At 54.6% G+C, this 15,224-nt stretch overlaps 7 protein-coding genes across 9 annotated transcripts; 4 read left to right on the top strand and 3 right to left on the bottom strand.

Moving 5' to 3' along the window:
• Position 1: 1 nt before the first annotated feature.
• On the bottom strand, positions 2-2,643 carry LOC9653060 (LRR receptor kinase SERK2). Its single transcript, XM_024659403.1, has 4 exons — positions 2,187-2,643; positions 1,863-2,123; positions 817-1,779; positions 2-754 (listed from the first exon to the last, which is right to left on the bottom strand). The coding sequence occupies exons 1-4, from the start codon at positions 2,626-2,628 to the stop codon at positions 138-140; spliced, it is 2,283 nt and encodes a 760-aa protein (XP_024515171.1). The 5' UTR covers positions 2,629-2,643; the 3' UTR covers positions 2-137.
• A 230-nt stretch (positions 2,644-2,873) lies between these two features.
• Positions 2,874-4,814, bottom strand: LOC112340620 (DEAD-box ATP-dependent RNA helicase 47, mitochondrial-like). The gene is made up of 2 exons (XM_024659409.1): positions 4,567-4,814; positions 2,874-4,517 (listed from the first exon to the last, which is right to left on the bottom strand). Exons 1-2 carry the CDS (start codon positions 4,720-4,722, stop codon positions 2,928-2,930), a joined length of 1,746 nt encoding a protein of 581 aa, XP_024515177.1. The 5' UTR covers positions 4,723-4,814; the 3' UTR covers positions 2,874-2,927.
• Positions 4,815-4,843: 29 nt separating this feature from the next.
• LOC9653341 (probable homogentisate phytyltransferase 1, chloroplastic) lies at positions 4,844-6,820 on the top strand. 2 transcript variants are annotated; one of them, XM_002985500.3, is made up of 11 exons: positions 4,844-5,249; positions 5,310-5,396; positions 5,449-5,523; positions 5,605-5,688; positions 5,742-5,831; positions 5,889-5,990; positions 6,042-6,137; positions 6,181-6,252; positions 6,299-6,394; positions 6,452-6,556; positions 6,619-6,820. In XM_002985500.3, exons 1-11 carry the CDS (start codon positions 4,932-4,934, stop codon positions 6,658-6,660), a joined length of 1,167 nt encoding a protein of 388 aa, XP_002985546.2. In that variant the 5' UTR covers positions 4,844-4,931; the 3' UTR covers positions 6,661-6,820. The 2 variants fall into 2 exon arrangements, with proteins under 2 accessions (XP_002985546.2, XP_024515186.1); XM_024659418.1 differs by having other exon boundaries at positions 4,918-5,249; positions 5,600-5,688.
• Positions 6,821-6,928: 108 nt separating this feature from the next.
• LOC9653340 (protein S-acyltransferase 8) lies at positions 6,929-9,241 on the top strand. Its single transcript, XM_002985499.2, has 5 exons — positions 6,929-7,279; positions 7,360-7,545; positions 7,630-7,944; positions 8,010-8,243; positions 8,312-9,241. The coding sequence occupies exons 1-5, from the start codon at positions 7,187-7,189 to the stop codon at positions 8,915-8,917; spliced, it is 1,434 nt and encodes a 477-aa protein (XP_002985545.2). The 5' UTR covers positions 6,929-7,186; the 3' UTR covers positions 8,918-9,241.
• A 121-nt stretch (positions 9,242-9,362) lies between these two features.
• Positions 9,363-11,860, top strand: LOC9653059 (zinc finger CCCH domain-containing protein 54). The gene is made up of 7 exons (XM_024659433.1): positions 9,363-10,542; positions 10,664-10,831; positions 10,903-11,082; positions 11,149-11,213; positions 11,278-11,359; positions 11,427-11,539; positions 11,606-11,860. Exons 1-6 carry the CDS (start codon positions 9,584-9,586, stop codon positions 11,533-11,535), a joined length of 1,563 nt encoding a protein of 520 aa, XP_024515201.1. The 5' UTR covers positions 9,363-9,583; the 3' UTR covers positions 11,536-11,539; positions 11,606-11,860.
• LOC9653339 (protein THYLAKOID FORMATION 1, chloroplastic) lies at positions 11,680-13,270 on the bottom strand. Of its 2 annotated transcripts, XR_002990185.1 has the most exons (6): positions 13,009-13,270; positions 12,507-12,777; positions 12,225-12,441; positions 12,056-12,171; positions 11,854-11,986; positions 11,680-11,807 (listed from the first exon to the last, which is right to left on the bottom strand). XR_002990185.1 is itself a non-coding variant. In XM_002985442.2 (5 exons), exons 1-5 carry the CDS (start codon positions 13,205-13,207, stop codon positions 11,926-11,928), a joined length of 864 nt encoding a protein of 287 aa, XP_002985488.2. In that variant the 5' UTR covers positions 13,208-13,270; the 3' UTR covers positions 11,825-11,925. The 2 variants fall into 2 exon arrangements, 1 of the variants encoding a protein (XP_002985488.2); XM_002985442.2 differs by lacking the exon at positions 11,680-11,807 and having other exon boundaries at positions 11,825-11,986.
• Positions 13,271-13,290: 20 nt separating this feature from the next.
• LOC9653058 (obg-like ATPase 1) lies at positions 13,291-15,224 on the top strand. The gene is made up of 12 exons (XM_002985497.2): positions 13,291-13,445; positions 13,518-13,685; positions 13,752-13,875; positions 13,931-14,022; positions 14,068-14,166; positions 14,235-14,348; positions 14,402-14,466; positions 14,524-14,619; positions 14,669-14,744; positions 14,799-14,891; positions 14,945-14,995; positions 15,053-15,224. The coding sequence occupies exons 1-12, from the start codon at positions 13,350-13,352 to the stop codon at positions 15,146-15,148; spliced, it is 1,170 nt and encodes a 389-aa protein (XP_002985543.1). The 5' UTR covers positions 13,291-13,349; the 3' UTR covers positions 15,149-15,224.

Raw genomic sequence — 15,224 nt, 5'->3', positions numbered from 1 at the left:
AGATCGATCAATGCAAACGGTTAGAGCAAGGATTCATGGTACAAGTTACAGACAACACAAAGTTGGCAATGTGTGTGAGTGAGTGTGTTCTTTCGTTCGATGATCTCCTAGAGCTAGCTTGACGTTAGAGAAGCTTGCTAGCGTCCATAGTCCAGCATCTCCGCGTACGCAGCCTGCTGCCGGGTCGGGTACGAGGTACACTCCTCTCCGGAAGACGAGAATCCTGCGTCGGCAGTGGCGGAAGCTCCTGCACCATCGGCCAGAGTCTCGATCTCATACAACCTCTGCACGACCTGTCCCATGCTTGGCCGCAGCTGCGGCACTGGCGCCACGCACGAGAACGCGATGCTGGCCATACCAATCGCACCAGTCGCCGAAAACTTGGTCCCCAAGGACGGATCGATGGCGGTGTCGAGATGGCCGGAGTCGAAGAGCGGCCTCACAAAGTTGGCGAGATTGGTGACCGACAAGCTGCTGCCGTCCGCGTACATGGGCTTGCGTCCCGTGAGGAGCTCCAGCAGCAAGATCCCAAACGCGTACACGTCGCTCTTCTCGTGGAGGTGGCCGATCACTCCATACTCGGGTGCCAAGTAGCCCAGCATTGCCGATGTCTTGATATTGGCATAGACGAGCTCGTCCGCGAGCACCTTGTTGTGACCCCAGCTCGACACAAGAGCATTGTAGCTCTCGTCCAAGAGGACGTTGGAAGCCCACACGATGACCTGCTCGCCATTGCGATGGAGGTAATCCAATCCTGCGTAGTAGCAGTATCTCGAGTATTAGATTAGGACTCCATAGCCATGCAAGCTTACGTACCTTTGGCAACTCCATGGGCGATCTGGACTCTGGTTCCCCAGTCCAAAGGTGACACGCTCGGGCCGTGCAAGTGCTCGAAGAGCGATCCATTCGGCACGAAGTCGTAGACGAGGTAGCACTGGAGTCCTCCTTGGACGCAGCAAAAGCCCTTGAGCTTGACGAGATTGTCATGCTTGAGCTGCACGAAGGAGCTCAGCGCAGCCTCAAACTCCTCCTCGCCACCCACGAATCTCGTCTTGGTGAAGTACTTGATCACGGCGGTGGATCCGTCCCTCACCACCGCCCTGTAGATCGACAGGCTGCTCTTCCTGGCCAGGAGGTACTTATCCGAGAAATAGTTCGTCGCCACCTCCAGTTCCTCCAGCCGATACTGGAAGCTCCTCATCGAGGATCCAACCAGGCTCTTCGGTGCGTTGATGCTTTGCATGGCCAGCGGCGCCACCAGGTGGAGACTGCTGCCTTTGCCGCCGCCATCGCCGCCGCTCTTGCTCTTGGTCTGCTCCGGAGAGAGAATGTCCATGATCGCCACCTTGATCCCACCGCTGCTGTCATGAGTACTGCTGATTCTCTGCTTGTGCCTCCGAAACCACACGAACGACATGAGCATCGCAAGCAGCACTCCGCCGGTGACGGCCACGACACCGCCGATGACCGCCATCTGCGGGATCCTGGACGAGGAGTTTGTGGAGAGAGGAGCACGCTTGGCTACGGTTTGAGCGACGGTGGCAGCGTTCCCTGGCTTGGCTTGCGGCTCCACGAGATTTGGAATGTGGCCGCGAGCTCGAGGATTCGTGGCTGTCGAAGGGCCCGTAGCAGCATGCTCCGGAGCGACCGCTCCAAAAGGCTGTGGACGCTGCAAGGATGATGCTCCGGAGCCGCTGCAGTAAGGAAGACTTGGAAAGCCCACACCGCACAAGCCAGTGTTGTTGCTGTAGGCAAATCCAGTTTCCAAGCTTCGCAGTCCTGCGCAAAACGATCGATCGTATAAGTTCTCGCGAAGATCACCACCAACTTAGAGTTTGAAGCGATGAGAAGTTTTCGCTTGCCTGCTGGGACATAGCCCGAGAGTTTGTTGCTGCGAACATCCAGAACAGTGATCTGGGCCAAGTTGTTTAGTGCCGCGGGAATGGGACCCGAGAGACTGTTGAAGCTGAGGTCCAAGTGCTTGAGCGACGAGAGCTGGCCCAGCGAGGCGGGGATCCGTCCGTCGAGATGGTTGTGCTGCAGTGCCAGGAGATTGAGCAAGCCGAGATGACCAAGCGCGTCAGGGATGGGACCACTCAGATCATTGCAGCAGAGCTGGAGAGCTGCCAAAGTTGAAACAAAGAAAGTTCTAGCAAAAGGAAGATGATGATGATCATGGGAAGAACCTTGGAGGTTGCGAAGAGAGGTGAGCTGCGAAGGAATGGCACCCGAGAGCTTGTTGACGTTGAGATAGACGTCGGTGAGACCAGTGAGCGATGCCAGTGACGATGGAATGCTCCCGGAGAGGCTGTTGTAATGAAGATACAAAGCTGTGAGCGAGGAGAGCTCGCCAATGGCCGCTGGAATGCTTCCCTCGAGACCCCTGCCTTGCAAAGAAACGTTGGTGACCCTTCCTCGCGAGTCACAGGCCACGCCCACGAATCCATCCTCCGCCCCACACGGATCTTTGCCCGCGACCCACGACGCCAAAACCTCACCTCTGGGATCCAAGCCGCGCTTCACGTCGAGTAGAATCGCGGCATCGCTGCGAGCTGCCCGAGCTCCCCCCAGCGCTGCTAATGCTGCTAGTGCCGAGAGCAATGCGAGAAGATGAGGCCTCGAGCCCATTGCGAGCTTGATCGATCGAGATGGAGCAATGCAGCTTAGCTACTAAGAGGAGGAGACGACCCAAGCGCCACTAAGACGCATCCTTACTTCGCTGGAGAGAGAACCGCGGCGGCCATCGCCATCAGTAGCAGCAGATTGCTTCCAGCGTGACGTGGCCGAGCCGGGACCGTCGATTCGACACAATTCACAAACGATCTCTAGCTCTGGCGGGGATCTCTCCTTTGCAAAAAACAAAGGCGCTCCCGTTTGAAAAAAAAGCTTCTTTTCTTCTCCTTTTGGGGGCTTTGTACGAAGAACTTTCAAGCTTCCATACCGAAAGAAGGACGCATCGTCGTCCTCCTCTTGTAACCTTCGTTTCTTTGGCTATGGCGGCTTTGAAAACTCTTTCTTTCATCTTCGTCTTCTTCGTCAAGTTGGTCCTCTTCTTCCAGGCTCACGTCCCCACACGCGACCTCGCATTGGTCGATCTGGAGCCCGAGCTGCTTCTCAAACTTGTCCACCACGAACTTCTCCCGCTCCTCGCATATGGTGAGCACGGTTCCACCGCGGCCCAGCCTCCCCGTCCGCCCAGCCCGGTGCGCGTAGTGCGTAGCATCCGTCGGGAGCTCCAAGTTGACGACGAGATCACACTCGGGAACGTCGATACCGCGAGCTCCAACTTCACTCACCACCAGCACCCGGATCTTCCCGGCCTTGAAAGCAGTGAGTGTGTTGCTCCGGCCAAGCTTTCCTTTGTCGCCGTGGAGGCAGCTCACGTCGATCCCTCCGGCCTGGAGCTTGAACATGGTGTCCTTGAGACGCCGCGAGAAGTTCATGAACACGAGCACGGACTGAGGATCCAGCGCGTTGATGCACCTCCGGAGCGTGGAGACGCGGTGCCTGGCGGGGCTGATCACGTAGCAATGCCGGAGGTTGGGTGGTAAGCTCTCCCGGGCTCCTCTCACGTCAGGATCACTCGACCACCTTTTCTGTTGTTGCGAATCCACCTCTGACGAGCTCTGGCTGGTTGACGTCGCTGCTGCGGCCTTGACGAGCAGTGGCTTGTGCCCCCAGTCCTCCGCAGCTTTCAGAAGAGCCGGCGGCATGGTCGCCGAGACGAGGATCGTCTGCCTCTCTAATCTTTGCGGCTGCGAGTTTGAGGAGGACGAGGACGAGGAAGAGGCTCTCCGAGTTCCAACATGCTCGAGGATTCGCTTCATGTCGTCGCGGTACTTCATGGAGAGCACCTGGTCCGCCTCGTCGAACACGAGAAACCGGCATCCGTGCGTGTGGAGCTTCCCTGCGCGGCTAAACTCGGAGATCCTCCCGGGAGTTCCAACGATGATCATGGGCTTGTTCTTCTTGAGAGCCTCGGCCTGGCGCTTCAAGTTGGCGCCACCTATGAGCTGCTGGACAAGCCGCCGGTGCTCGTCACCCAGGAGCTTCTCGGCCTCGCGGACGATCTGCATTGCCAGCTCCCGGGACGGCGCGACGATCACCGCGTCGATCGCGCCAGTCTTCCTCGCGGACTCGTCTCCTCCAGCGTCCGCGAAGGGCCCGATCGTGGAGAGAATTGGCAGCAAGTAGGCGAGCGTCTTCCCGGAGCCAGTGTAGGATTGCATGGCAGCGTCGTGGCCATCGAGGAGCACTGGGATGGCGGACGCTTGGACTTGCGTGGGCGACTTGAGATTCATCTCGTCCAGCTTCTGGACGAGCTTGGGTGACAGCTTGAGCGACGCGAATCCCTGTGCGCTGAAAGGACTGAATCCGGGAGATGGTCTCGTCACCTTGATCGATGGCTTCTTCATCTTCTCCGGCTTCGCGGTTCCTCCTCCTCCTTCCTTGTCTGGCGGAAGAAAACGAGAGTGCTGTGGTGTTCTTCCCTGGAGTGTTTCCTCCTCTTCCTCTTTCTGCGATGAATCAATGAGGAGAAGAACTAAAGAACTAAGATTTTCTTACCTGTTTGAGCAGAAGAGGAGATGGCGATGACCAATCTCGAGCGCTGCGCGAGGAAGCAATGTGGCTGGCACGCAGAACCAAGCGGCGGCTGCCCATGGCGGCGGCCATTGCGTGCTCCACACCCACGAACGCGCTCGTTGTGAGATTGAGCGCCATGTCTCTAAAACCCTAGCTAACACGCGTCACCATGACGATGGCGCTGGTGGACTCGTGATCTAGACGGGCCACCCACGGGACACGAGTGTGAGAAAGAAGCGCCCGATTTTATACGGTCGATCCAGGTAGAAAGAGAGGCAACGACGGCATGGACAAACTCTTTTAGGGGTTTCTCTTCTTCCATCTCCAGCTCTGGATCCCGCAGCTCCATGGACGCGATCATCCTCATGCCGCTGCGATCCAGTGCCAGCCTCCGCCATCCTCCGCCGCTGGCGAGAACGTCCTGTTCTTCCCCCTGCATTCTTCGCCCTCGCAATCCATGCGGCGCTGGGCTCCCCGCGCTTGGAAGCTCCACTGCCATCGTCTTGCTCCGGGATTGCAAGAGCAGGAAGAAGAAGCGCAGGATCTCTTGCGCCGCGGAGCATGCAGCCGCGGGATTGTCATCGTCTCTCCATGCACAGCCCGACATAGCTGCTTGGCTCAGCGCATTCTACCGCTTCACTCGGCCTCACACTGTCATAGGCACCGTAAGTTCTTCCCTTTTGATCGCTTTCTTCGCGACCATCTCCTTGGATCTCTTGCTCCAGGCAATTGGCATCGTCTCCATCTCCCTCCTCGCGGCCGAGAGCGTGGCGGACTTTCTCTCTTCGCGTTTCGCGGTGGGCCTTCTCCAGGTGAGTTCTTTCATCTCGATTTCTTTGCTAGCGCTCAGGACGCTTCTTCCAGGCTTTGATCCCGGCGCTACTGATGAACATCTACATCGTGGGACTGAACCAGATATCGGACATCGAGATCGACAGGGTGAAGCAGCCGAAACTTTTCTCTCTTTTTCTCATCGCTTGGTTACAAGAGTTTCTCCGTGGGTGTTTCCTTGCAGTTCAGGTTAATAAGCCATATCTTCCTCTTGCGTCTGGAGACTACTCGCTCGCGACCGGGGTCGCTCTCGTGATTGCGTCCGCGCTTTCGGTGAGCCACCTTTTCTTTCTTTCTTCCTCACGAAACTTACATGGATGCTCCAGAGTCTGGGAGTGGGATTCCTGGTCAAGTCTAGGCCACTTTTGTGGGCCTTGAGCGTCAGCTTTGTTCTAGGGACAGCGTATTCGATTCAGGTATGAAAAAGATTGGTCTTTCAGCCCGAAAAATCCGATTTTTCGAGTTTTTTGCAGCTTCCTTTCTTGCGATGGAAGCGGTCCGCGGTTGCTGCAGCCAGCTGCATTCTCTCGGTGCGAGCCATTGTCGTTCAGCTCGCATTCTTTCTTCACATGCAGGTGTGCTGTGTTTTTCCGTTTTGCCTGCTCGTAAACTTTGCAAATTCGCAGGCCTTTGTTCTCAAGAGACCGGCCTTCTATCCCAGATCGTTGCTCTTCGCCACCGCATTCATGTGTTTCTTCTCGGTCGTCATAGCCTTGTTCAAGGTAAGCTAATCTGGAAAAGTACGTATGTCATGCGTCTTTGTAGGACATCCCTGACGTAGAGGGCGATCAGACATTTGGAATCCAGTCGTTTAGTGTCCGGCTTGGCCAGGAAAAGGTCAGTTGCTCGTTTGGATTCTCAAGTTTTCTCACCTCTCTTTCAGGTGTTTTGGTTGTGCATTGGGCTCTTGGAAGCTGCTTACGCTTCAGCGGTGATCTTTGGGGCTATGTCTTCGTGTCTCTGGAGCAAAATCGCCATGGTGAGAGTTTCGTGATCATCGCTTTAGTTCTTACAAGTTTGCGTTGGATTCGTCTAGACGGTGGGTCATTCCGTGATCGCGGCGATTCTATGGATGCGATCCCAGAGCGTCGACTTGTCTAGCAAAGCAGCGATCTCGTCTTTCTACATGTTCGTCTGGAAGGTGTGTGGATTGTCTTTGATCTTTTCATCTCGTGATCTTTGATCTTGGTTTGATCTTCGTAGCTCTTCTATGCCGAGTACTTCCTCATTCCATTCATGAGATGATGAAAAAAGAAGATCCCGTTCCATTAATTTTTTTTTTGGGTAGAATAAAAGCATCTGATTTGGTTGCTGGACACGTGAATATTTGTTTCATGTGGTGGCAAGATATGGTGTTTGTACGTATTGATCATCGCAGATATCCAAACAAACAAAGGTTTAGAAATGGGGGAATACAAATATTCTCTTGTACGGACGAGTGGCCATGTGGCCCAAATAGTGGCACTGTGCTTGCGCATTGGGCATCCCATACCCATTGTGGCGCTCTCGAGGGTTTTCGGAGAGGAGCGCGGCGACAAGGCGATCAGATCTGCCGCTCGCCAATTCGTGCCATGTCCGATGCTCGCCTACGCGCTCGTTGGAGTGGGATGATGGAGCTCCCGGGACTGGTAAGCGCGGCGCCCGCGCCCTTTGTAGCGATAGCGGTGTAGCCAGCAGCTGGGGGAATTTCTACACTAGGATTTTGGATTCGTGGTCGCGGGGGCATGATCTAGCGCGCGCCGGGGGAGAGGAGCTCGTCTAGGTCGCAGCGATGTTTATGGTTCCATCCCCTCCCCGGGCCGCGAATGCGCCCAAGAAAGTGACGGGCAAGACGCGCGTCTACCAGGTGTGGAAAGGAAGCAATGTAAGTTTCGCGAGACTTCCTTTGGAAGTTCCCAAGGCTTTGGGAAGCTAAAGGAACATTTTTTGTGTGTGTTCTTGCAGAAGTTCTTCTTGGGTGGAAGGCTCATCTTTGGACCCGACGTGAGATCTCTGCTGGTAACTCTCTTCCTCATCATCGTCCCGGTTGTGATCTTCTGCGTGTTCGTCGCGAGCCGGTTACGCGACAAGTTCTCCAATGACAGGAGTGGGATTGCGATACTCGTTGTCACTGTTGTATACACCGCATTTGTAAGTCCCTGTGCTCTTTCCTCCATGCTTTTGCTCTCTCGTCTTTGCTCACTTCTTCGTTTCGTTTTCTTTCTTCTCGTCCAGGTACTCGTCTTGTTAATGCTCACCTCTGGAAGGGATCCGGGGATCATCCCCCGGAACCCGCATCCACCGGAACCCGAGGCCGAGGAAGAGCTGGTTCCGACTTCTCCGACTGACTGGTCTGCCGGTGGTCTCACGCCTCGCTTCAGATTGCCACGAACCAAGGACGTGATCGTGAATGGCGTCTCGGTGAAGATCAAATACTGCGACACTTGCATGCTCTACAGGCCGCCTCGCTGCTCGCACTGCTCCATTTGCAACAATTGCGTCCAGCGCTTCGATCATCACTGTCCTTGGGTTGGGCAGTGCATTGGCCTGGTACGCTTGCTTGGTCTCTTCGCTTCTTCGTTTCTCATCTTCGTCTCGTCCTGTGTTTCTTGCAGAGGAATTATCGGTACTTTTTCATGTTTGTCTCCTCGACAACGCTCCTCTGTATCTACGTGTTTGGAATCTGTGCGCTGTATATCAAGCTCCTCATGCACGACCACAGCTACACTGTATGGAGGGCGATGGGGAAGTCGCCACCATCTGTACTTCTCATGGCCTACACCTTCATTGCGGTGTGGTTCGTCGGCGGCCTTACGTTCTTCCACCTGTATCTCATGAGCACTAATCAGGTACGTCTTTCTTGGACGTACTATTACAGCTTGGTTTAGCGATCGTCGTGTGTGATATGTTGGTGCAGACCACGTACGAGAATTTCCGGTACCGTTATGACAACAAAGTGAACCCGTATAACCGTGGCGTGTTTCACAACCTGTACGAGATCCTGTGCAGTCCAGTTCCCAAGTCGTTCAACGTTTTCCGTGCCAGAGTCCAGGCCGACGGCTCGCTCCCATCCTCGACAAACTTGCAGCCAGTAGCGTCCAGCAAGCCTCGCAACGCCGTCAGCTCGGAGCCCGTCAAGGACATCGAGGCCGGATCCAAGCCTTCGTGGGCGCTGGGAGGGGAGCACTTGATCGACGAGGCCGCCTTCGCAGACCTCCACTGCCGAGTGAGCAACGTCGACACGGCCGCGGCGGAAGCCAAGGACAACTTGGGCATGGAGGACACATTCGCTCACGCGTTTGGGAGGCTCCCGGTGATGGAGGGTGGCGGCGGTGGTGGCGGCGGCGGTGGCGGTGGCGATGCAAAGGGGGGGATCATCCATCCCCGCCGCTCCAGCTGGGGACGCAAGAGTGGCAGCTGGGAGATCACTCCCGACATCCTGGGATTGTCCTCCGGCATTGCAAGCGAAGGTGGTGGTGGTGCTCGGCCCAACGGAGATAGCACACCACCCGGGAACCGATGATACTACTACATACACAAACATACATATATTTCTTGCCAACAAGTTGAGAACTCAAGATCAATCTTTTCAGTCCCTGGGTTGGCGGCGTTTGGTTGAAACAGGCCCGATTTCTCGCAACAAGAAGAAGAAGAAGAAGAAGAAGAAGAAACTTACAAGACCACCCAAACGGCAGTTGGTGTCAGCTGAAATTGTGAAGCACAATTTCCTCCTCGGATTCCTAAAATAGCTGCGCTGCTGCCATGGGTTTTGTTTGGTTTGGGTTTTGGATTTCTAGGTAGAGCTACGCGCTGGTAATCAAATCATCGTAGCAATGGGTTTGATGTACGCTCGCATTATATGTAAGAGAGGGGGTGTTTAATGAAGGTGGTGGCAATTTGCCAGGTGGGTACCGGAGCTATGATGCATGGGTGGTAGAATACAAGAGAGAGAGAGGCTCGTTTTGTTTGCTTGTACAAACCAGGCCAAGAATGGAACTTGCGAGCTCCTCCGCTTGATCCATGCTGCTGCTTTGCGCCGCCGCCACCACCAGCGCCGCCACGGGCAAAGCTTTTGATCCATCGATGAGATTCGCGGTATGCATTTTGGGTGATGTTCGCTTGCTTGTTCTACTTCTTCTTCTCTCCTGGGATGGATCGATCGCCATCGCGCAGCGCTTGAGCGGCGGGAATGGAGGCGTATGAGGCGACCAGGATTGTCTACTCACGTGTCCAGGCCGTGGATCCGGATAACGTGTCCAAGATCATGGGATATCTCCTCCTTGAGGATCAAGGCGAGCGCCAGATCTTCGGCTTGGCCATGGGTCCCGACGCGCTGCTCCAATCCGCGGTGGCCAGGGCGAGAATGCAGCTGGGCTTGCTCGACTCCGCCAGCGCCACCGCCAGCGGCAGCGCTGCGGCGCCGACCCAAGTCATGCTCCAGCCGCCATCGCCATCGCCGCCGCCGCCGCCGCCGCCTCGAGGAGTTGATCACATCCATTCTCCTCCTCCTCCTCTGGGCTCCGGATCATTCCAGCGGCGGCAGCACAGCAGCGGCGCCGCTAGCTTCTCCGGCGGTGTGTTTCCCAATGACCACTTCTACCCGGAGACGTTCGCGTTCCTCAACAGCAGCAAGATCAAAGCCGAGACGTCGGGCGCGGGGTGGCCGCTCGACGGTCCCGGGGACGATCACATCCATTTGCGCTGGTCGTGCTGTTGCAACTGGCCCAAGCCTTGCGTCTACTACTCGCGGGGATTCTGCAAGCACGGCTCTAGCTGCCGCTTCTCGCACGATCACATCGTCGATCCCTCCTCGCCGGGGGGGCCAGACCCTCCTGTCGATGGCCAGGGACCCCAGCACGATCATCCTCCTCCTCCAGAGCAGCAGCAGCAGCAGCAGCAGCAGGCGGGAGATGGATCATCACCATCGCCGTCTTCGCTGGAGCGATTGGACCGCGAGCTGCAGGAGCTCCTTTCCAGCCGCACCTCGCCGGTTTCCATCGCCGCGCTGCCGCAGCTCTACTACGAGAGATTCGGGAGGCCGTTGCAAGCCGAGGGGTACCTGACCGAGAGCCAGCGGCACGGCAAGTCGGGCTACAATCTCACCAGGCTCCTGTCCAAGCTCAAAGGAAGCATCACCGTCATTGATCGGTGAGTGACCTCTTCTCGATCTCTCCTTGCTTGTTCTTGCTCCTTGTCCACCATCGCCCTCCTTGTTTCGGGGAAAGGTAGCTCCTCTCTCACTCTCTCCCTCTCGAATGTTTCTTTCCAGGCCCCATGGCCAGCACGCGGTCGTCCTGGCCGAAGACGCGCACAAGTTCGCCACCTTCGCAGGCGAGCATTACGATCTGAGCGGCGTGAATCCGAGCTCCAGACAGATCTACCTCACGTTTCCGGCCGAGAGCTCCTTCAGCGAAGATGATGTCAGCACTCACTTCAGGTAAGTCGTCCTTGTATTGATTCCATTCCATGTTGGGTGTTACGGTGTTTCCATCTTTCTTCCATGCACAGAGCCTACGGCCCAGTCCAGGACGTCCGGATACCCTTCCAGCAGAAGCGAATGTTTGGCTTCGTCACCTTTGTGTACCCCGAGACGGTCAAGATCGTTCTCTCCGAAGGGAATCCTCACTACATCTGTGGCGCCCGAGTGCTCGTCAAGCCGTATCGCGAGCGAGGAAAGCATGGAGACAGGTTTGGTGCTTAGATCTCTACTGGCGCTCTTGAAGAGATTCCTTCGTTTTGTTTTTGTCACCGCAGGAAACATCTGGACAAATCCGATTCTTCCAAGTACGTGGATCTCGCGAGCAAGGACAGCAGCCACGGTAACATATCTTATCGCGTTGGATTCCGCTCGAGATAAGCTGATCGAATTTGTCTCGCTCGCAGTGTTGAGCTTCCACAACGCTGGCCGTTTCCAATCCCAGGATGATCCTGGGATTTCTTCCGCCAGCTTCGAGCGCTCCGACAGGTGAAAAATGGCTCTGAGGACGCTGATAATCGCGTTTCTAACGAAGGGAAGAGTGTTTTGGCTCCAGAATAACGTTCGGGGCGGCCGATAAGAAGTTGACAAACTGGGTCACTGCTGCTGCATCGTGTCCTTCACAAAGGAGTCAAGAACAAACGCTTTGCACGAGAAATCTATAGAAAGGTGTTGTACCTCCATTTCTTTTTTCTTCTTCCTTCTCCACTAATGATATGATCTTCATCCTGCCAGAGAAAGAACCAAAAAAGAACGAACAAAATACATACATCGTCATGATTTTACAAACCCAAAGCACGGGGAGGAGCTGCATGAACTTTGGCGTGGCCCTTTCGATAGAGAACACCTTTTTTTTTTTCCTTCACTAGGATCTTCTCTAACAGGCTTACCGCGAGGGACGGTCCTGGACAGTATTCCTACGTACGAAGCTATAACTCTGCTTGACGATTGTCATGAATATAATACACCAAATGCATACGTACCTCTTTACCCATTACACAAGAGTGATCGTGCAAACTACATAGGGCTCGAGAGCTCTAACAAAACCGTAGCGTTCATTTGTTTACTGGTTCACTGGTTTTGGATGCTTCCCTCTCCGCGCTCTTCTTCTTTTCTCTGCGGCCACGAGAAGCGCGCTAGCAAGTCAGCCACTGGCAAGAAAAGATCTAGACACTACACACAGACCTGTCAATGTACTCCTTGAGTAGGTCCTTGGCCTGCGAGAGCTTGGTCAAGAGATTTCGGTACACATCCAGGTCTCTATCCACGCTCATCTTGCTCACGTTCAGCGCATTGCAGAGCTGCGCAGCAGTGACGAGTAAAGTGACGAACAGGCCGCGAGCACAACTCTCACCTTCTCCAAGACGGCCGGATCGGAGGCGTTTGCCCGTTCCACCAGCCGGAACAAGCCGACCGCAAAGAAACGGCTGTAGTGAAAGCTCGTCTTCCCGGCGGCGCGCTGTGCGATATCCTTGAGGACCTCCTCAACGTCGCCGTCGCCCGAGTTAAAAGACGCGAGGGACGAAGCAGTCTGTGAGGATGCCCATTCCTCGAGCTTTTTAGCGTCTTTCCTGCGATACCGAAGCGAAAGTAGAAAGTGAGGAAGCGAGCATCAAACAACATAAAGAAAGAAGACCTGTACTGATCGGGGTCTTCTCCCAAAGCTTCGATGTAGGCCTTGAAGATGGCTTCGCTGTCTTGCGCGTTCGGGTAGCCGTCCATGAGCTGGTCGTAGACAGTCACAAAGCCGAGAGCAAACACCGCATCGTACTTGTAAGTGGCGTTGTATCGCATCAAGTGCTGCTGGACGAGGAGCTCCTGCAAGACGTTGTTGTAAATGCTGGGTATCGGCTTCCGGAAAGCCTTGAGGAATGCCGACTTGGTATCGGCCACAGTTGGAACATCTCCTGCGTTGGATCGAGCAAAGAAATCGAAAGAAAAAACTGTTAGAATGGATAGATCACAAAGCTAGACTCTCAGGAAGAAAGAAAGAAAGAGGCCAGACACACAGACAGCGAAGAACCAAAGCTATATCACACACACAAACACAAAGAAAACAATAGAAGAAGCGAATGCCAAACAAGAATCCATGGCTACCTAGGGAAGATGATAGCAATCTCGTGAAAGTGAGTACCAACCAGCAGCGACCGCCGCTGCGCACGCAATACTGCAATGCGGAGGATGGAAGATGCGCTGGGACGAGGAGCTCGCAGCGTCACACCCTAAAAATCTCCACCTTACAATCCTGGCCAGTGTTACGCACCTCGCGACGCCCAGATTGATCGCGGGAGCTTGATCGCAGCGATGGAATGTGGTCACTGCCGATAGCGCTGCCATAGCTAGGGACTAGCGGCGAGAGAGCGAGATTGTGCGCCACATCGCCTTATCCATCCCCACCATGTCATTGCGAGGAGTGATGACGTGTCCCCAATAAACCCTAAATCACAGTGCTCGTCTTCTTTCTTTCGCGTTTAGGGCGATGGCGCCCAAGGCCGCGGCTGGCGCCAAGGGCAAGGACGCGACGGCGGAGCGCCAGATCCTCGGCAGATTCTCGTCCCATCTCAAGATCGGCATTGTGAGTGCTCCATTTCTCGGCCGGGAAGAAGAAATTCTCGCCTCGATTGATTCTGGCTTGCATTGTTCGCAGGTGGGGCTTCCAAATGTCGGCAAGTCCACTCTCTTCAACACGCTCACCAAGCTCTCCATTCCCGCCGAGAATTTCCCCTTTTGCACCATCGAGCCCAATGAGGCTCGAGTGTCGGTTCCCGACGAGCGCTACAACTGGCTGGTCCAGCACCACAAGCCCAAGAGTGAGGTAAGCTACGATTTTTTGTATCGATCGTGATTTTCTCGAGAGTTTCTCTCGTTTCGGTTGATATAGGTGTCGGCTTTTCTGGAAGTGCACGATATAGCTGGGCTCGTCCGAGGTGCCAACGAAGGCCAGGGCCTCGGGAACAATTTTTTGTCACACATCCGGGCCGTGGACGGGATCTTCCATGTCATTAGTGAGTTCGCCACTTCATATCTTTTGATTTGATATCGTCATGCCTTGGGTTTCAGGAGCTTTTGACGACGTGGATGTGATTCACGTAGAAGACAGCGTCGATCCCATCCGGGATTTGGATATTATCACGCTGGAGTTGCGACTCAAGGTAGTACTGTTTAGTTGCGCGAGAGCTTGCTTCAACTGCTTATAGGATCTAGAGTTCATCGAGAGACGAATCGAAGACATCGACAAGGCGTTGAAGCGGAGCAACGACAAGCAGCTCAAACTGGAGCTCGAATGCTGCCACAAGGTTGGCGTTTGAGCTTGAATGGCACGGCACAGGTTGTAACACTTGAATGCGGTTGTGCTGCTTTTTAGGTGCACGAGAGTCTCAAGCAAGGCAAGGACGTCAGGCTCGTGGAATGGAAGCAGTCTGAGATAGAGTTCCTTAACACATTCCAGCTGCTTTCGGCAAAGCCAGTTGTATACCTGGTACTGTCTCGATTGCTTCCTTCTTTCTGAGCTTTTGAAGAGTTATGGCGCAGGTGAACATGACGGAGAAAGACTATCTGCGTAAGAAGAACAAGTGGCTGCCGAAAATTCACGCCTGGTAGGCCACTCGCTGTTGAACGCAGACTCTTCTCAGCCTAGCACTGTGTGTTCACAGGGTTCAGGAGCATGGAGGGGACCCCCTCATTCCCTTTAGCGGAGTGCTGGAGCAAAGGCTAGCAGACGCGCCTAGCGATGAAGCAGCGGTTCAGAGGTACATAATCCGTTTTCAGCTCTGATGTGGATCGTCTTGTGTTCTTCAGCGCTTTGCCAAAGATTATCAAGACGGGGTTCGCGGCCATCAACTTGATATACTTCTTCACGGCTGGTCCTGACGAGGTATTCGTGATTCAGTTTATCTTTTGACGTTCTTAGCTCGTGCTTCTCTTGAAGGTGAAGTGCTGGCAAATAAGGAAGCACTCCAAGGCTCCCCAGGCCGCCGGCGCAATCCACACTGACTTTGAGAGGGGATTCATCTGTGCAGAGGTAGATATGCAGCTTTTCATTCGTTCATTGGTGCAAATTAAACCTTTTCTCAGGTGATGAAGTTTGAAGACCTCAAAGAACTTGGATCCGAGGCTGCTGTCAAGGTAAAAAATGGATTTTGGGTGATTTGCAAGGAAGTATTTGTGTGTTTTGTCTTCCAGGCTGCTGGCAAGTACAAGCAGGAAGGCAAAAACTACGTCGTGCAGGACGGAGATATCATCTTCTTCAAGTTCAACGTGACAGCGGCCAAGAAGTGAAATTCTACGCGATCGATCCCTAGTTTTGTTTTGTAACATCCTAAAGGCAATCAAGGAAAAGAGAAGGTTTTGCGCT

Source organism: Selaginella moellendorffii, unplaced genomic scaffold (assembly GCF_000143415.4).
Source record: "Selaginella moellendorffii unplaced genomic scaffold, v1.0 SELMOscaffold_68, whole genome shotgun sequence".
Lineage (NCBI taxonomy): Eukaryota > Viridiplantae > Streptophyta > Lycopodiopsida > Selaginellales > Selaginellaceae > Selaginella > Selaginella moellendorffii.
This window is presented reverse-complemented; position numbering and strand designations above follow the sequence as displayed.